This window comes from Oncorhynchus masou, chromosome 6 (assembly GCF_036934945.1).
Source record: "Oncorhynchus masou masou isolate Uvic2021 chromosome 6, UVic_Omas_1.1, whole genome shotgun sequence".
Lineage (NCBI taxonomy): Eukaryota > Metazoa > Chordata > Actinopteri > Salmoniformes > Salmonidae > Oncorhynchus > Oncorhynchus masou.
The window spans coordinates 30,646,662-30,667,703 of NC_088217.1; the positions used below are offsets into that span (position 1 = coordinate 30,646,662).

At 41.1% G+C, this 21,042-nt stretch overlaps 1 protein-coding gene across 2 annotated transcripts in view; it reads right to left on the bottom strand.

The window, feature by feature from the left end:
• The window catches only part of LOC135541882 (sodium channel protein type 8 subunit alpha-like), a 152,867-nt gene that overhangs the window by 42,141 nt on the left and 89,684 nt on the right, over positions 1-21,042 (bottom strand). For both annotated transcript variants that reach the window (XM_064968340.1, XM_064968338.1), the window contains 4 exons: positions 9,800-9,863; positions 9,465-9,606; positions 8,048-8,254; positions 7,077-7,394 (listed from right to left, as the gene is read on the bottom strand). In XM_064968340.1, coding sequence (XP_064824412.1) covers positions 7,077-7,394; positions 8,048-8,254; positions 9,465-9,606; positions 9,800-9,863 — 731 coding nt within the window. The remainder of the gene's footprint in view (positions 1-7,076; positions 7,395-8,047; positions 8,255-9,464; positions 9,607-9,799; positions 9,864-21,042) is intronic.

The following is a 21,042-nucleotide window of genomic DNA, read 5'->3' on the forward strand; positions in this document are numbered from 1 at the left end:
AAGTAAGCATTTCACGGTAAGGTCTACAAACCGTGGTTGTAACGACGTTCTTCGTTTGTCGCAACAAAGTCGGACCGAAATGCAGCGTGTTGGTTACTCATGTTTTTTAATGAAACAAATAACGATTACAAGAAAATACAAAACAACAAAACGGAACGTGAAACCTATTACAGCCTATCTGGTGAACACTACACAGAGACAGGAACAATCACCCACGAAATACAAAGTGAAACCCAGGCTACCTAAATACGGTACCCAATCAGAGACAACGAGAATCACCTGACTCTGATTGAGAGCCGCCTCAGGCAGCCAAACCTATGCAACACCCCTACTCAGCCGCAATCCCAATAACTAAAAAACCCCACTACGAAATACAACAACATAAACCCATGTCACACCCTGGCCTGACCAACTAATTAACGAAAACACAAAATACTAAGACCAAGGCGTGACAGTGGTATTCTGCGCATGTGACAAATACAATTTCATTTAATTTGAAGTATTGTTATGGTTAGCCTAAATAAGTTCAGGGGTCAAAATATGCTTAACATATTACATAATAAATCAGTCTGTGTGCAATAACCACTTTATTGGTCAATTGCACACAAGGTCCAGCCAAAATTTTACGCCCGCTTTTAACCCAACACCTCCGAAAGACACCCATACAGATTTTAATATGCTTTAACCCTACACATACAATTATCTCAAAGGTCCCTCACTCGAGTAGTGCATTTCAAGTACAGGTTCAACCACAAAGACCAGGGAGCTTTTCAAATGCCTTGCAAATGGCACTTATTGGCATGTGTGTAAAAATAACACTAAATATCCCTTTGAGCATGGTAAAGTTATTTATTAGGCTTTAGATGGTGTATTAATAAACCCAGTCACTACGTAGATACAGGCGGCCCAACTCCAGTCCTTGAGTACCGCCAGCAGCACACATTTTCAGTTGTTGCCACGGACACTAACTCACTAAAATGTTTCAAACCAACATGCACATTTGTGAAGAAGGCGCGACGGCACCTCTTTCCCCTCAGGAGGTTGAAAAAGTTTGGCATGGGCCCTCAATCCTCAAAAGGTTCTACAGCTGTACCATTGAGAGCATATTGACTGGTTGCATCACTGCTTGGTATGGCAATAGCACCGCCCTCGATCGCATGGCGTTACAGACGGTTGTGCGGACAGCCCAGTACATTACTGGAGCCGAGCTCCCTGCCATCCAGAACCTCTATAAAAAAAGAAAAGAACGGCCAGAAAATCGTCAAAGACCCCAACCATCCAAGCCATACACAAATAGTCTTGCTGCCCACGGCAAGAGGTACCAGTGCATCAAGTCTTGAATAGCTTCTATCCCTAAGCAATATGATAAATTGCAAACAAAATAGCTACACGGACCGAGTTGACCCTGTATCTTTATTGACCTTTATTTCAGTATTTGCACTCTCTATGCACACTCACAGGGCCCTACACACTCCCACTCCAACACACTCACTCCAACACACTCACAGGGCCCTACACACTCCCACACACCCTCACTCCAACACACACACACAAACACTCACTCTATCATTTCTTCACTCACACATAATATGTACATACATTTATACTGACCCTACAAACTCGCACACCCACATGCAAGCTGCTGCTACACTGTTTATCTTATATCATGTAGCATAGTCACCTTACCCCTATACATATCTACCTCCATCACTCCAGTATCCCTGCACATGTAAATATGATATTGAAACAGACTTTTTAAATATTTCCAGTATATAGTATGCTTACTTACGTATTTCATATTTTTCTTATTTCTCGTGTTTTTTTATGATTATTTGACAAGTGGAATCAGGTGTGCTTGTCCGGGATATGTTATAGTTCAGTCTTCTGTGATGTACAGTGCACTCTGGAAATATTCAGATTCCTTGACTTTTTCCACATTGTTGCATTATGACAAAGCAAAAACATTTTTTTTGAATTTTTTGCAATGTTTTAAAAATAAAAAAACTGAAATATCACATTTACATAAGTATTCAGACCCTTTACGCAGTACTTTGTTGAAGCACCTTTGGCAGCGATTACAGCCTTGAACCTTCTTGTGTATGACGCTACAATCTTGTCACACCTGTATTTGAGGAGTTTACCCCATTATTCTCTGCAGATCCTCTCAAGCTCTGTGAGGTTGGATGGTGAGTGTCGATGCACAGCTATTTTCAGATCTCTCCAGAGATGTTTGATCACGTTCAAGTCCGGGCTCTGGCTGAGCCTCTCAAGGACATCGAAACTTGTCCCGACGTGACGCTTGGCATTGAGCCACAGAGTTCAATCTTGGTTTCATCAAACTACAGAATCGTGTTTCTCATGGTCTGAGAGTCCTTTAAGTGCCTTTTGGCAGACTCCAAGTGGTTTGTCATGTGACTTTCACTGAGGAGTGGCTTCCGTCTGGCCACTCAACCATAAATACCTGATTGGTGGAGTGCTGCAGAGATGGTTGTCCTTCTACAAGGTTCTCCCATATCCACAGAGGAACTCTGGAGCTCCTGTCAGAGTGACCATCGGGTTCTTGGTTACCTCCCTGACCAAGGCCCTTCTCCCCAGATTGCTTAGTTTGGCCGGGCTGCCAGCACCAAGAGTCTTGGAGGTTCCAAGCTATCCGTTTTTATTTTTAATACAATTACAAAAATGTCTAAAAACCTGTTCTCACTTTGTCATTATGGGGTATTGTATGTAGATTGATGAGGGTAAAAAAATAATGTAATATATATTTTAGAATAAGGCTTTAAAGTAACAAAATGTGGAAAAAGGGAAGGGGTCTGAATCCTTTTCGAATGTGCAGTATATAAATCTGGTACAGGTGGGGTTTGTTTTGCCCATGACAATGTTTGTGAGGTGTATACTTCTGTTTCAAAGTAGATTTGTTTTTAAGATGACCAAGAAACACTCAGTGACCCTGATTTAGCCCACTGCAGTAACCCTGATTTAGCCCACTGCAGTAAAAGGTTAATGGCTGTGATGGATCAACAACATTGTAGTTACTTTACAATACTAACCTAAATGACAGAGGGAAAAAGGGAATACTGTACATAAAAAAACATATAGCAAGACATGCATCCTTTTTGCAACAAGGCACTAAAATAATACTACATAAATGTGGCAAAGGAATTCACTTTTTGTCCTGAATACAAAGTATTATGTTTGGGGCAAATCCAGCAATGAGTAACACTCTCCATATTTTAAAGCATTTTATTTTCTATTTATCCTTTATTTAAACAGAGAGTCACATTGAGATTAAACATCTATTTAACAAGAGAGCCCTGTATACATTACAATAAAAGCAGAATAATAAAACATACGTGTATAAAACAATATATAAATCAGCACACAATAACAAAATAAACATATTTAATTAAAGCAATCAAATTCAACTACATAGAGGTCCTCAATCAATAATGTAAACTGCCTGAGTGGCACGAGCACATCTAACTGCAGTGAACTCCGCAGATTGTTTCACAAATTAGGGCCAGAAAAACAAAACGCAGATTTTCCCTGAGGTCAATAAACAAGGCAGTAGAGCTCTTTAAAGCATCCAAGGCATTGACAAGATCATTAACAACTAGGATGGTTGCTGTGGTAGTACTATGCCCAGGCCTAAATCCTGATTGGTTTATATAAAAAATTCAATTACCAGATAAAGAGGAACGAAGTTGTACATTAACCAAGGATTCAAGAATCTTAGCTAAACAAGGTAGTCTTAAAATGGGGCAATAGTTGTCAAGATCACTTGTATCCCCACTCTTATGTGCTGCTGAGCCCAGCAATAAAGGGAGCTGCACACTTAAGCAGACCAGGCCCCAATTTTTTTGTTGTCTAATGTTAGCAAAGCATCCAGGACTTCTTTATCAGTGAATTTCCAAAAAGAAAACTCCTGACCAGCATTTTCAGTATCATTCAATAGATTTTCACCATCAACATCCAAACTATTCTTTTCAAGAGCTGGCTTTGAAATACATTCAAATATATAGCCTGCAGAGATAAAATGGTGATTAAATCCATTAATGATATCAATTAGGTCAGTAATAAGGCCAGAATCCAAATAAATGTATTGGGGAGAGAAGAAGAGACACAACCCTTCAGTGACATAACAGCTTTTCAAAATGTAGTTGGGTTCCCTGTACATTCAGATAGTGTATTAACATAATAATCTGATTTTGCTTTTTTAACTAGTTTTACACACATATTTCTCAATCGCCTGTAAGACTGCCAGTCTGGGCTCTAGTCTGTGAATCTAGCTTTGGCCCAGGCAGCATCTCTGTTGTGTAGGACTTCAGATAGCTCTCGACAACCAAGGGCAAGGCCCATTTTAAATTCTCAGTTCTTTTAAAAAGGAGCATGTTGATCTACAATACAATTGAAAACATTGGAGAAGTGGTTCAGAGCCAACTCTGGGTATGGTATAGATGCAATACAATCAAAGTAAACAGTATAAAAATTTACAAAAAAATGCCTGTTCATTGAAATTTTAAAAATTTCTCTTGTTGATAAAACGAGGTTTGGCTCAAGGCATCCGTATATCCCTGACACATACAATGGGACAGTGGTCACTAATATCCAAAGCAAATACCCCACTCCCAGCATATTTCTCTGGAGTATTTTTAAATATGAGGTCAATCAAAGTCGATTTGATAGGGTCCTTTAAGTTAGGACGAATAGACTTTGTAATCAGCTGGGTGATATTTAGATTAGTACAAAAAAAATGCAAACAGTCAGCACCCTGCGTTCCCCATGCAAGATTAAAATCTCCAGCGATCAACACCTCTGGGGTAGTAAAAATGGCAATTAAATCAGTAAGTTTGTTTAGTACATCTTGGCGGAGGATGGACAATAGATTCCTATAACTGTTATTTTTTAGTTTGAAACCAATTGAAGATTTCAAGCCAACAATTCAAAATTGTTTAGGACTGGAGGTAGCCTTTAGCAGAGACAAAGAAATAAGATTCTTTGTGGAAATAGCAACACCACCACCTTTGCCTTTCCTATCAGCCCTAAACACATTGTAACCATCCATAGCAACCTCAGATTATCAGTCAACCAGGTTTCAGATACAATAAAAATATCAGGGTCTGCCTGAGAGATCCAGATCTTGACATTATCCATTTTAAGTAATAAACTACAAATGTTAATGTCACGTTCTGACCTTTATTTCCTTTGTTTTGTATTTATTTAGTATGGTCAGGGCGTGAGTTGGGTGGGCAGTCTACGTTTGTTTTTCTATGTTTTGGGGTATTTCTATGTTTCGGCCTAGTATGGTTCTCAATCAGAGGCAGGTGTCATTAGTTGTCTCTGATTGAGAATCATACTTAGGTAGCTTGGGTTTCACTGTGTGTTTGTGGGTGATTGTTCCTGTCTCTGTTTGTTGCACCAGTCAGGGCTGTTTCGGTTTTTGCCGTTTGTTGTTTTGTTCGTGTTTTCTTCATCATTAAAGATGTATCTAACGAACCACGCTGCGTTTTGGTCCTCCTCTACTTCACCACAGGAAAACCCTGACAGTTAAGATGTAAAAATGTCAAAACTTTTCCGCATTTCAAATCACACAGAGCTCCAATACAAGTCAGATTACTCTGAGATTTCAGAAGAACAGGAGACTCAAAAATTGGATTACACCTTTTAGGAAAAGAAAACAAAGTAGGAATAGCAATTATATTTCTCCAGTTAGCACCATTAGGCAGGTTACCACTTTCAGATACAACATGTGGAACTCTCCCAGTGACTAAAGAGGAGATGGTAAAACTTACATGTAATGCTAATATGGTCCTCACATCAATTTAGTTGACCAAGAACCTTTCCAATGTTTGATGACAACAGCCGGGAGCCATTTTCACCAAGGTGAATACTAGCTTCCACAAAGTGGCCAGGCCTATTCCAGAAGGAGTCAAAATCGTCAACGAAGGACATGCCCAAGTCCTCGGTCAGACGCATTAACCACTGGGGAGGAGACCAAAGACAGCTAAAATCGTCAGTCCCACAACGGCGAGGAGATGGAATTGGGCCAGAGACAATTATATGTTCTGCTAATTTCTGAGCTGTATGAAATTGTCTCTTAGCATTGCAGATTTGACACGCATAATATCATTAGACCCAATATGCAACAACTTTTTTCAGAGCAGGAATCTGTTTCTTGATGGTGGGCATGACTTCTGATAACTCCAATACCCTAGCTCCAGGAAAACGAAGTGTACAGGTATTTCGGACTTCCACCAATCTAACCATGAGCTTACCATAATAATAATGGTTGATGGCTGTTGTCCATTTTGAGCCGGAGCCCTCAGTCCAACCCTAGCCCCACTAGGGGCTCCTCTAAATAGCCCCCCATAAATGACAGGAATAGCAGAGCCCACCGTAGACCCTGGTGAAGCAGAAACCACCTTAGACCCCAGCGATGCCATCACAACATTGGCCGATACGGAAAGGAACCTCTAACGCTCCATGTTGTGGGTATGCTTGACATTCGCAATGACTGGGGTGTTTTTCGTGATAAATAGAAACACAATGGCGATAAGTACAGGCAAAATCCTAGAGGAAAACCTGGTTCAGCCTACTTTCTACCAGACACTGGGAGACAAATTCACCTTTCAACAGGACAATAACCTAAAACAGAAAGCTACATCTATACTGGATTTACTTACCAAGAAGACAGTTAATTCTCCTGAGTGGCCTAGTTACAGTTTTGATTTAAATCTGCTTCAGCATGGCAAGACTTGAAAATGGCTGTCGAGCAATGATCAATGACTAACTTAAAGCATTTTGAAAGTGTAATGCGCAAATATCGCACAATCCAGGTGTGCAAATCACTTAGGTGTAATCGCTGCCCAATTTGTTTCTTACATTGACTCAAGATATACAAGTGATTTATTTTTGATATTTTTCTTCTTTTTTAAAGTTTTTCATCCCTTTTGACATTATGGTGTATTTTGTGTAGATCGTTGACAAAAAATAAATATTAAATCCATATGAATCTCACTTTGTAACACAGTAAAATGTGAAGTAATTGTTTATCTTTTATTGTCTTGTGCTAGATTTACCTGGTTCATGATGGACGTTTTGCGTCCAAGCCGGCTGCCCGGGAAACGGAAGATGCTCCTTTTGCTGCCGTCATCCGACTCTGACTTAACATGCTTCTCGTGGTCGACCTTCTCGCCCTTCTCTCCCTTCTCCTTCTTCTCCTCCTCTTTCTGACGTGACTTCTTCTTGCGGTTGCGTCGTTCTTTCGCGCTCTTGGAGCTGAGCTTGGACGCCTCGGAGGAGCTGCGTGATAATTGTCCACCGCCCTCCGTGGCGTCTCCCCCCTCTACCGCGTCGCCCACCGAAACCGTGCCCGCCGAGGTCGCCATTGCAGCAGCCTGAGGGTGAGGAGGTGGGGGACAGGTAAGAGAGGGGAGAAGTGAAGGGAGTCAGACAGATGGACTAGGGCTGACCCCAATTATTCTTATCGATTCTGATTGGATTTGTTTACTCTGATTCAAATCACTTTTTGATAATTTTAATATTTGCTAAACAATATCTTAGCATGAAGCATGAGTTACTCAGTAGGCTATAGCATATGTCTTCTGCAGAGGAACAAGACAAAGCCATGAGAAAACAGGTTTTGCTAAGTCATGGATATTAAAGTCCTAAAAACAGGCTCACTAATACGTTATCACATGGAAAACACCCTTTTAGGATGAGAAACACCTGATTTTGGTACAGCCGAGTAGTATTAACTGACGTTACTAACATAAGCTACAATTTTGTGGTTTGTGTATTAAACAAAATGATGAAACCGATAAGAATTTCAAAAGACAGACAGGCAGACAGACAGACAGCACCCACACCCAGTCTGTGACTAACCTGGGCATCCTGAAGGGTGGCAAGACAGAGCAGGTAAGAGAAGGGAGAGGTGAAGGGAGTGAGACGTATACAGACAGACAGACAGACAGACAGACAGACAGACAGACAGACAGACAGACAGACAGACAGACGTCTCACCACCCAGGCTAATCGGGGAGGGACTAACCTGTGCATCCTCCTGCTGGTTCTTGATCTGCTCCAGCATGGCTTTGAACTCGGCCTCTTTCTGCTCAGCTTCCTCTATCGTCGCCTGGTTCTGCTCCTCATAGGCCATGGCCACCACAGCCAGGATCAGATTGACCAGGTAGAAGGATCCAACGAAAATCACCAACACAAAGAAGATCATGTAGGTTTTCCCTGCCGCTCGCAGAGTCTGGAAGGGAGGGAGAGGAGGAATGAGAAAGACGGAAAACAAGGAGAAACAACATATACTGTTACAATGGTCACAATGAATAAACATGATCATCTTCATTCATTCACTGTTCAGAGTGGCAGTATTTAGCTTTTTCTATTGGAGTTGTATTCTCCCATGCTTCTCCAGAGGTACTTCTGTGTGCATGTCTGTCAATGCAGTTTCTATCTGTGGCACTGTTAGCAGTGCTTTAACATCAACCAATGGGTTTCTCTGGGAATGGCTCCAGACATGGGAGCCATGAGGGTGTTGGCACGTCTATACCAGGGGTGTGAGTGTGCACTTTTTTTGCACTTGTGAAATGTAGGCTATAAAAGCGCACAATCATGAATATGAAAGCCTGTCTCTATGCAATGCATTATGAACATGTATAATCTATATCAATAGGCATACAACATTAGGAGAAAACAAGGCTATTATAAGAGTGTCCTTCCCTCCTCAGTAGCCACCTTTTACCAAGGACACTAATACAGTATATCCTACCACAGAAGTGTTTTTAAATCTGCCACACCCCCTTTGAATCAGCTTTTGTTTTGTCAGAGGAGAAAAACTTGCACACGTTTAAAAACAATATGCTACTTATTGTTTTATCTACAAAATGTCTTTCCCAACTAACTTAGTTTTGAGAACTTTACATATTTATTTTAGGATACACCCCTGTAAACGTAAATTTGCCTGCAGGTGTGACATAGATTACGACTGACCAGAAATCAGATTCAACTCTGAGATAGAATCCATGCAGCCTTTCATCAAGAGACAGACCAGTCCTTGACAGGAATCAGTCATCGACCCACAATTTTACTTTTTGACTCGCCTGACACCTGTTTTTCACCAACCTGCTGGTCAAATTCAAAGGGCAAAGAAACCCAGAGAGCGTAAGTGCTGAGAGGCTATTTGCTGATTCACTGTCATGTACTGTAAGTTTGATGGTGGTTTCTTTGCATGTTGTAGACAGGGCAGAAATACCAACTTTAATAACCAAATTAATCATTAAAGGACAGTACTGCTGAACTGACAGTCCCCAGCTCAAAAGAACAATATAGAGCTGTCTCAATCCATTGGTTTGGTTTCAATGCTCTTCCAAGCCGACTGCATTGAATTACACGGCTTGCGCCATTACAAGCAGGAGTTATTCCAGTATACATTTTCTGTCTGACAAACTCAGCCTTACCAACATGTAGAGGTTCTCCCAAAAGTCTTGGGTCATGAGGCGGAAGAGAGTGAGGAAGGCCCAGCCGAAGCTATCAAAGCTGGTGTAGCCGTAGTTTGGGTTTCTCCCGGCCTTCATACACGTGTAGCCCTCAGGGCACCGCCTGGGAGGAAGGGAGGGAGGAAGGAACGAACAGAGGGGAGGAGGGGGAGTCATGATTTTCAAGAAAATCTTCCAATTTATGTTTTGTGTGAACGTCCTAGTTATGTTAGTATTATGTTCTCAGTTGTTCTCTTGTATGGTGGCTATTCCAACTTACTGGAAGTTTGTTTGTAGTAATAGAGCATGAGACTCACCCTGAGTCTGAACTGTTTCCACACAGCAGAGCATCCAGCTGCCCGGGAAGGATGTAGAAGTTGGCTGAAAAAGTGATGGACATGTCAATATGTCTTCATTTTCATCTTTACTCAGACAATTAGCCTGATTCAGACTCTTATGGTTATGTGGAATTGTGTCTGTTTCCGATGTGCCGTGGACTCACCATAATTCATGATATTTTATTTAACCAGAAATGTACAAACAAATGTCTTTCCATCTAATCATGTCTACAAACATATGTACAGTGCCTTGTGAAAGTATTCGGCCCCCTTGAACTTTGCGACCTTTTGCCACATTTCAGGCTTCAAACATAAAGATATAAAACTGTATTTTTTTGTGAAGAATCAACAACAAGTGGGACACAATCATGAAGTGTAACGACATTTATTGGATATTTCAAACTTTTTTAACAAATAAAAACTGAAAAATTGGGCGTGCAAAATTATTCAGCCCCCTTAAGTTAATACTTTGTAGGGCCACCTTTTGCTGCGATGACAGCTGTAAGTCGCTTGGGGTATGTCTCTATCAGTTTTGCACATCGAGAGACTGAATTTTTTTTCCATTCCTCCTTGCAAAACAGCTCGAGCTCAGTGAGGTTGGATGGAGAGCATTTGTGAACAGCAGTTTTCAGTTCTTTCCACAGATTCTCGATTGGATTCAGGTCTGGACTTTGACTTGGCCATTCTAACACCTGGATATGTTTATTTTTGAACCATTCCATTGTAGATTTTGCTTTATGTTTTGGATCATTGTCTTGTTGGAAGACAAATCTCCGTCCCAGTTTTGCAGACTCCATCAGGTTTTCTTCCAGAATGGTCCTGTATTTGGCTCCATCCATCTTCCCATCAAACTGCATGCAGTTTATTAGGCTACAGGTTAAATAAATTATGAACTTCACAGGGTGGTGAAAGTGCAAGGTGATGAGCTTGATGCTCCTTTCCAATGTGGGCTGTTGGCTAAAGAGCATGTGCCAAAACAGAGTGGGCACACTCGCTAAATAAACACTATTTTTTTATGAGAAAGCAATCAGTAGTGTTGAAAATGCGATCAAAACCCATTTAACTTGTATTTTTGTATACGGTACTTGGGAATTTAACAGCAAAAGTTATTTTGATGTGCACTATGTCATCACGCACTACCTTCTATCCACAACAAGTCATATTGTGTGAAACCTATCTCTGGTGGAAAAATGTGCATATTGTATTTATGCAGATTTTAGAACATGCATTAAAATTTGCATTAAAATCTGATGCCAATTGGATGGAGACCTAGCTAGTGTACACATGTTCCTTCCCCAGAAAATTGCAAACCCCTCCCTGTTATCCCGGGTATTCCTGTTCAAAACGGAAATTATATTTAAAAGCATATAAATAACCTACCAGCAAAAAAACTGTTCTTATAGGCTACCAATGTAAATTGATAAATATATAGTGCATTTGAAAAGTATTCAGACCCTTTGATTTTTTCCAGGTTGTCTTTTTTTGTTGTTGCCTTTTTCTAAAATGGATTAAATTGTATTATAACACTTTACTCAGTACTTGGTTGAAGCACCTTTGGTAACGATTACAGCTATTTTCAGGTTTTTCCAGAGATGTTTGATCGGAATCAAGTCTTACCTCCGGCTGGGCCACTCAAGGAAATTCAGAGACTTGTCCTGAAGCCACTCCTGCATTGTCTTGGCTGTGTGCTTAGGGTCGTTGTCCTGTTGGAAAGTAAAACTGCACCCCAGTCTGAGGTCGTGAGAATTCTGGAGCAGGTTTTCATCAAGGATCTCTCTGTACTTTGCTATGTTCATCTTTCCCTCGATCCAGACTAGTCTCCCAGTCCCTGAAAAACATCCCTACAGCGTGATGCTGCCACAACCATGTTTCACCATAGGGATGGTGCCAAGGTTTCCTCCGAACGTGCCGCTTGGCATTCAGGCCAGACCAGTGAATCAGACCAGAGAATCTTATGTATCATGATCCAAGAGTCTTTAGGTGCATTTTGGCAAACTCCAAGCGGGCTGTCATGCCTTTTACTGAGGAGTGGCTTCCGTCTGGCCACTACCATAAAGGCCTGATTGGTGGAGTGCTGCAAAGATGGTTGTCCTTCTGGAAGGTTCTCCCATCTCCACAGAGGAACTCTGGAGCTCTGTCAGAGTGACCGTCAGGTTCTTGGTCACCTCCCTGACCAAGGCCCTGTCCCCCAATTGCTCAGTTTGGCAGGGCGACCAGCTCTAGGAAGAGTCTTGGTGGGACTAAACTTATTCAATTTAAGAATGATGGAGGCCACAGTGTTCTTGGAGACCTATTGGGGACCATATTTTTTGGGTACCCTTCTCCAGATCTGTGCCACGACACAATCCTGTCTCGGAGATCTACAGACAATTCCTTCGACCTCATGGCTTGGTTTTTGTTCTGACATGCACTGTCAACTATGGGACCTTATATAGACAGGTGTATGTCTTTCCAAATCATGTCCAATCAATTGAATTTACCACAGATGGACTCCAATCAAGTTGTAGAAACGTCTCCAGGACGATAAATGGAAACAGGATGCACCTGTGCTCAATTTCGAGTTTCACAGCAAAGGGTCTGAATACTGATATAAATAAGGTATTTTTTTATTTTGTTTCGTAATAAATTTGCTAAAATTTAGAAAAACCTGTTTTCGCTTTGTCATTATGGGGTATTGTGTGTAGATTAAAGATAAAACAAATGTCATACATTTTTTAGTAAGGCTGTAACTTTCCGAATGCACAGTACACAGGAATCGAACGGTTTCTTGTTGTATTTACTGCAATATAATTAATTGAGTTCTCCCAAAGTCACCACATTACTTTGTTGATGTAGTCTGTTTTTTAAAGCAGGCCTATGTAGTACTGTTGGTCGACTGGGAAAATATGAGGTTATTACAATGTGAATTACATTTTTTTTACCCTACCTTTGGCTGAAAGATGTCAGCCAGCTTGCTAGTTCCTTTTCTCTCCCCTTGCACCTGGCTATCAGGGGAATTTGGAAAGTTTGTGGCTGTTTTACTTGATGATAACCCACTTATTGTGGCATCTCGGATGCTGTACTAAATTAACAGATAAGCTATAAGAGCAAAGGCGGAGATTCAGCACCCCAGGATAGCACCATGGTTTATCAATTCCCTGCAAATCAGACTTGTCAAGCCGTGCTGTCTTTAATGTGAAAGTAGCAGGATTTGAAAAAGTTGCTTTTTGTTAGGAAGAAGCTTTTGTTCTCATGCCTCTGTGTCAACTAGCCTACAAACGATGCGCTGTTCATCAATCTCTTCGTTCACAATTAATAATATTGTCACCCATCAGACTGTCAATTTAACATTGTATTTAGGCTAATACTATTATATGTGTGAAATTAGTTTCTATATAGTTTAGATACAGTAAGTGCTGCATATTATACTTTGGAGCCTCTGCTAGTGCCACACAGCTAAAGTTAGGAGACTTGTAAATGTGAAATGGAGATGGCCTACACAGCATATTCTCCAGTGTTGAATAAACAGTGATAAAGGTGCCGCACAGCCATAATAATGTTTATCAAATTGGATGATATTTGGATCAAACCAGATCAAAGTAGCATGACAAAAGTATGATCAATTACTGACGCTGGTACATTGATAAAGTTTCAACATAAAGTTACTGGCATCCTCCTCTGTGTCAAAAACTTGAATTGCGGAGATTGTAGGGCAATGCACAGACCTTTCAGGGGGCAGGTGCTCAAAATGGAAAATGTATAAAGTTTGATTCATAATTCATATCATTAAATTCATAAGCTCCAAATGCATCTAGCGGTTTATTTGTACATTGTGTTTTTCCAGAAATAAATAGGCCTATGCTAAACACTCACTCATCATCACAAATTGTAATCAAGCTAGTTACAGTGCCTCCTAAAGACATGATTGACATTGAGAAAAGAGGGTGGGCTATCAGCTGATGATAGTGCCTTCCAAGTTCATCACGAAGCTTGGGTCCCTGGGTCTGAACCTCGCCCTGTGCAACTGGGTCCTGGACATCCTGACGGACCGACCCCAGGTGGCAACAACACCTCTGCTATGCTGATCCTCAACATGGGGGCCCCACAAGGGTGCGTGCTCAGCCCTCTCCTGTACTCTGTTCACCCATGACTGCGTGGCCATGCAAGTCTCCCACTCAATCATCAAGTTTGCAGATAACACAACAGTGGTAGTCCTGATACTAACAATGACGAGAGCCTACAGGGACGAGGTGAGAGCTCTGGAGGAGTGATGCCAGGAAAATAACCTGTCCCTCAACATCACCAAAATGAAGGAGTGGATCGTGGACTTCAGGAGACAGCAGAGACGCCTCTATCAACATCGACGGGGAAGCAGTGGAGAGGGTGAAATCCTTCAAGTTCCTCGGCCTGCACATCACTGACAACCCAAAGTGGTCCATCCACACAGACAGTGTGAAGAAGACGCAACAGGAGGCAGAAGAAATTCGGCTTGGCCCCTAAGACCATTACAAACTTCTACAGATGCACCATTGAGAGCATCTTGTCGAGCGGTATCACCGCCTGGTAAGGCAATTGCAACTGCAGGGCTCTCCAGAGGGCGGTGCGGTCAGCCCAATGCATCACAGGTGGCACACTGCCTACCCTCTAGGGCATCTGCATCTCCCAGTATCACAAGAAAGACAAGAAGATCATCAAGGACCTCACACACCCAAGCCATGGCCAGTTTAACCCGCTACCATATAAAAGTCAGAGACAGTACAGGTGCATCAAAGCTGGGACCAAGAGACTGAAAAACAGTTCCTATCTCCAGACCACCAGACTTTTAAATAGTCACCACTAGCCGGTCTCCGCCCAGTACCCTGCCCTGAACTTAGTCACTGTTACTAGCCGGCTACCACCCGGTACTCTACCACGCACCTTAGAAACTGCTGCCCTATGTACAGTGCCTACGGAGGGTATTCAGACCCCTTGACTTTTCCCACTTTGTTAGGTTACAGCCTTATTCTAAAATTGATTAAAGAATAAAATAATTATCCTGATCAATCTACACACAATAGCTCATAATCACAAAGCAAAAACAGGTTTATACATTTTTGCTAATTTAGTTTTAACTACCGTTCAAAAGTTTGGGGTCACTTAGAAATGTCCTTGTTTTTGAAAGAAAAGCTTTCTTTTTTTGTCCATTAAAATAAAATCAGATTGATCAGAAATATAGTGTAGACATTGTAAATGTTGTGAATAACTACTGTAGCTGAAAACGGCTGATGGTTTTGATGGAAAATCTACATTGGCGTACAGAGGCCCATTATCAGCAACCATCGCTCCTGTGTTCCAATGGCACGTTATGTTAGCTAATCCAAGTTTATAATTTTAAAAAGGCTAATTGATCATTAGAAAACCCTTTTGCAATTATGCTAGCACAGCTGAAAACTGTTGTGATGATTAAAGAAGTGACCCCAAACGTTTGAACGGTAGTGTAAGTATTCAGACTCTTTACTCAGTACTTTGTAGAAGCACCTTTGGCAGCGATTACAGCCTCGAGTCTTCTTGGGTATGACGCTACAAGCTTGGCACACATGTTTTGGGGGATTTCTCCCATTCCTCTTTGCAGATCCTCTCAAGCTCTGTCAGGTTGGATGGGGTAAGTTACTGCACAGTTATTTTCAGGTCTCTCAAGAGATGTTCAATCAGGTTTAAGTCCGGGCTCTGGCTGGGCCACTCAAGGACATTCGGAGACTTGGCCCGAAGCAACTCCTGCGTTGTCTTGGCTGCGTGCTTAGGGTCTTTGTCCTGTTGGAAGGTGAACCGTCGCCCAAGTCTGATGTTCTGAGAACTCTGGAGCAGATTTTCATCAAGGATCTCTCTGTACTTTGCTCCGCTCATCTTTGCCTCGATCCTGACTAGTATCCCAGTCCCTGCCACTGAAAAACATCCCCACATCGTCATTCTGCCACCACTAAACTTCAACGTAGGGATGGTGTCAGGTTTCCTCCAGATGTGAAGCTTGGCATTCAGGCCAAAGAGTTCAATCTTGGTTTCATCAGACCAGAGAATATTGTTTCTTTCTAGTGGTCTGAGAGTCTTTAAGTGGTTTTGGCAAACTCCAGCCAGCTCTCATGTGCCTTTTACTGAGGAGTGGCTTCCATTCCATACATTTTGAGTGTCATTGCAAAGGGTCTGAATACTTACGTAAATAAGGTATTCATGTTTTTTATTTGTAATAAATGTGCTGAAGTTTTCGCTTTGTCATTATGGTGTGTTGCATGTAGATTTATTTATTTATTTTAGAATAAGGCTGTAACTTAACAAAATGTGGAATAAGTCAAGGAGTTTGAAAAGTTTCCGAAGGAACTGTACATAGTATTTAAGTGACCAGTGTTCAATGACTATATGCATACAAAGGTCATCCTACATAACTACTGCTGTACACACTTTTTCTACTCATATACTGTCCATACACACCATCATATATACATACTTTTGTGTATGTGAATTCAGCTTTTCAAATTAGTGGATTCAGCTATTTCAGCCACACCCATTGCTGACAGGTGTATAAAATCGGGCACAGCCATGCGATCTCCATAGACAAACATTGGCAGTAAAATGGCCTTATTGAAGCGCTCAGTGACTTTCAACATGGGATGCCACCTTTCCAACAAGTCAGTTCATCAAATTTCTGCCCTGCTAGAGCTGCCCCGGTCAACTGCAAGTGCCGTTATTGTAAAATGGAAATGTCTAGACAACTCAAGCTCACAGAACGGGACCGCAGAGTGCTGAAGCTCCTAAAGCTTAAAAATCAACTGTCCTTGGTTGCAACACTCACTACAGAAGGCCAAAATCTGCCTCTGGAAACAATGTCAGCACAATAACTGTTCGTCGGGAGCTTCATGAAATGGTTTTCATGGCTGAGCAGCCGCACACAAGCCTAAGATCACAATATGCAATGCCAAGCGTTGGCTGGAGTGGTGTAAAGCAAGCTTGCTGCCATTGGACTCTGGACCAGTGGAAACGCGTTCTCTGGAATGATGAATCACACTTCAACATCTGGCAGTCCGACGGATAAATCTGGATTCGGCAGATGTCAGAAGAATGCTACCTGCCCCAATGCCAACTGTAAAGTTTGGTGAAGGAGGAATAATGGTCTGGGGTTGTTTTTTATGGTTCAGGCTAGGCTTCTTAGTTCCAGTGAAGGTAAATATTAACTCTACAACATACAATGACATTCTGGACGATTCTGTGCTTCCAACCTTGTGGCAACGGTTTGGGGAAGGCCCTTTCCTATTTCAGCATGACAATGCCCCCATGCACAAAGCAAGGTCCATAGAGACATGGTTTGTTGAGATCGGTTTGGAAGAACTTGACTTGGCTGCACAGAGCCCTGACCTCAACCCCATTAAACACCTTTGGGATGAATTGGAACACCGACTGCGAGCCAGACCTAATCACCCAAACATCAGTGCCTGACCTCACTAATGCTGAATAAAAGCAAATCCCAGCAGAAAAACGTTCAAACATATAGTGGACAACCTTCCCAGAAAGGTGGAGGCTGTTATAGCAGCAAAGGGGGACGAACTCCATATTAATGCCCATGACTTTTAATGAGTTGTTCGACAAGCACATGTCCACATACTTTTGGTAATATAGTGTATACATATTTATATTCCAGACTCTGAAATTGCTTGATCTGAAATTTCTTAATTCCTTTCTTTTAATTTGTTGGATTTATGTGTATTGTTCGGTATTACTGCACTGTTGGATCTAGAAACAAGAGTTTCACTGCACCTACAATAACATCTGCAAAATATGTGTACTCAACAAATAAAATCAGATGTAATTATATTGATGTAAATCTTCTACAAACTAAATTTATTATACTGATTGTGATTGAGGGACAGTTTGAAATGTACTGGGGTGGTTCTGGTGGTTCATTGTCAGCTAGTTATGTTGAAAGAGCTGATTTGCCATCGAATTCACGGGCAGGAAACAAACAGACTTAATCTATACTAATTTAGCTGTTCTTGACCAAAAAGAAAAAGAAAAAATAACAAATGTTTACAAAATGTACAGGCAGGACCTCTCTGCCTAGGCTACCTCACAGCACCATGGTAAAAATACAAAATGTACAGGCAGGACCTCTCTGCCTAGACTACCTCACAGCACCATGGTAAAAATACAAAATGTACAGGCAGGACCTCCCTGCCTAGGCTACCTCACAGCACCATGGTAAAAATACAAAATGTACAGGCAGGACCTCTCTGCCTAGGCTACCTCACAGCACCATGGTAAAAATACAAAATGTGTAGAGAAGCAGAAAATGAGCTCTAAAACAGCAACATTTTCTCTCAGCCTCATGGCAAAATGTGTAAAATAGTATGGATTAGCTATAAAACTGCACAATGTTCTCTTTGTCCCATGGCACAAAAAAAATCCTGAACAAAAAAATCCCAAATGTTGACTCTACCTCTTGATCAGACCAGAGAATCTTGTTTCCGTTTTGATCAGTTGTGGTTCAACTCTCGACAGTTTTTAAGTTTTATTTAACTATAAGGTCTAGAAAGGCACAGTAGCAGGCTAGTACGGCTGTATTTTTTTAAACGTATGATACAGAGATTCTCTGTCTTGCGGATCTTAATTCTCCCAAATCGTCCTATAATATTGTGGCCACATGCTCCCGACAAGCCCAATTATTCAGGAAAATTTAACATGCGCTCTGCCTCCTATGATTCAAGCGGCTGTTCCTCGCGGACCTATAACCACAACGCTTCAAAATAGCATTTGTAATTTAACGTTTAAAATGTATTACAGTTTATGTCTGGCATAAACACAACCAGTCACAATGTTTAATTCTGATTAGGCCACTTCAAAAGTATCCTGTAGGCTACATGCGCACGTTTGTCCACTCTAATATAATACCAGCATCCAAACTGCACTATCATTTGAGCAATGGAAAGACACATCTGTTACAAAAGATCAAAAAGTTTAATGACATTCGCAGGTTTGTCCAGATTGGCTACTCTTATTTGATAGAGGTGTTGAAAAGTAAAACTATGATGTTGAAGCGCCCAAAGTCGGTAATCATTATGCAGTTATGCGTTGCTTATTGGTCGTGTGGTGCATTGGCACAGAAACCATTTGGTGGAAAATTCATTTCATATGTTTTATATAATTATACATATAATTGCATTACATTTTTGAAAATCTGATTTCCTCCTACCTGATCATTGTCTGCAGCCGGCTCTGATCGTAGAGTAATGAGACAGGCAGGGAGTCTCCTTCGTGGTGGTCGGCTAACCCTCAACCTTCTGGCCCGTAGCCCTGCGTGGCATTGACAGTGCCACAAAAGCATTCTGAAGTGGTAAAGTCGATATCCACGTTTTTAAACACAGGATCGCTACAGTTATTGCTATTTGTGGTCATAATCATGCTTTATTTAGTTAATTCAATGAGGAGGGGGTTTGCACATTTTTTACAGTACAATGGGAGGTTCATGTGAAAATATTTGTAACGTTTGGGAGGAAGGTGCACTTTTTTTGTGGCAGTTCTGTTGATACACACTCGACCGGTGACCGCATATTTGGATACCGGGCAGTTTAATCTCAGTACAGGGCAGACTGGGTAAAAAAGCGCAAATGGTCATGCAATAGTTATGTGCAGTTCGTTATGTGCAGTTCATGATCCATTTTCCTGAGTGACTCATTAATTTTAGTCGTCCCCCTCTGGGCACAGCAAATAATTTCAACGTGAATCATTCGGCATAGCGGTGGTAAGTAGGGGTACTGAAGATACTTTAAAATGATCTGCATCACCCCAATCCCCATTTTCTTTATTTATACAACAGATTCATGTGATATCACTGTGCTTCTTCTAATTACATTATAAAGATTACATTAAAAGTATATGGTGCAAGTGATCAATGCAGTTCGAGACTGCAGCCATTTTGAAGATCTCCACAGACCTGTGATGACCTATGCATGCTATCTTATCTTGAACATGCACGCTTTATATGACTACATGGAGTTGAAGTAACCTCAATGTGGCCATGGATGTGTTACTAATTTTAAGGTTTAATGTTACATAAGTTAGGTAAGATAGCCTTGACTTTATCACAAAATGAATATTTAATTGATTGTTTGAAAACTCAACCAAATATCAACAATTAAAGGAGATGTATCTACTGCTTGGATAGCTCCATCTGTGCCACTGATTCTGGCTTTAATTCCAGTTTGTCTACAAATTAATAATTGATATGTTGGATTCAAGTCTCCATCTCAACCAAACATCTACATTTACATTTAAGTCATTTAGCAGACGCTCTTATCCAGAGCGACTTACAAATCTAAGTTAAAGAATAGGACTAAATCAAATCAAACTTTAAATACACTTTAAATAAAGTTTGATTTGATTTAGTACTCTATTCTTTAACTTAGATTTTTGGTGGAACTATCCAAGCAGAAGATACATCACCTTCAAATGTTGATATTTGGTTGTGTTGACAATCAAACACAATTCAATATCACTAAATATCCTTACATTTGAAATCAACCAGAGCATGAAACCCTAGGTCTATTGGATTGTATATTTATTGTTGAATTCTGGGTTGAATTGAAAGAATAGCTGTTGATGACAAATATGCTGACCTAAATAGCATAACTGATGATGAGTGATAAAGTATGGTAATATTTAATTTGCTCAATTAAACCTACCCTTTGGAATGACTGCTAAAACAGTAAATCTATTTAGTTTTTAAGTGGACATCTCTGAACAATCGTTCCCACGATAGCACCCTGGTGAAGACGGGAGGGAGGATGTGTGGGTGGTGGGTGTTTGGGATGTTGGATGGGTGGCGGGTAGGATGGAGGGTGGGTGGGTGGTGGATGAGAGGGGTGTGACAGCTAGGAGGGGTCACTCTCTTCCTGGCAGGTGGGAGCTGGGTAGGGTGGGTTGGGATGGAATGGGAGGGTCAGCTGTACGGGGATCTGGGATCATGGGAGGAGGGAGGGAAAAGGGTTCTTATGGTCTTCCACAACCTTTTTTTAAAAAAATTACACACATTTTCATGCCCAAATTTATACAATTTGTAACCATAAAAAATGTACCAAACTTCCATTGTATATTCTACAGCTGTTTTTCATGATTGGTATCAATAATGTTTTTTATGTAAACATTTGTAATTGGCTGATTCAGAATTTATTACAGGCAATAATCATGGCCAGCTGGTCTTGTTAGCATAAGGTTATGTGTGC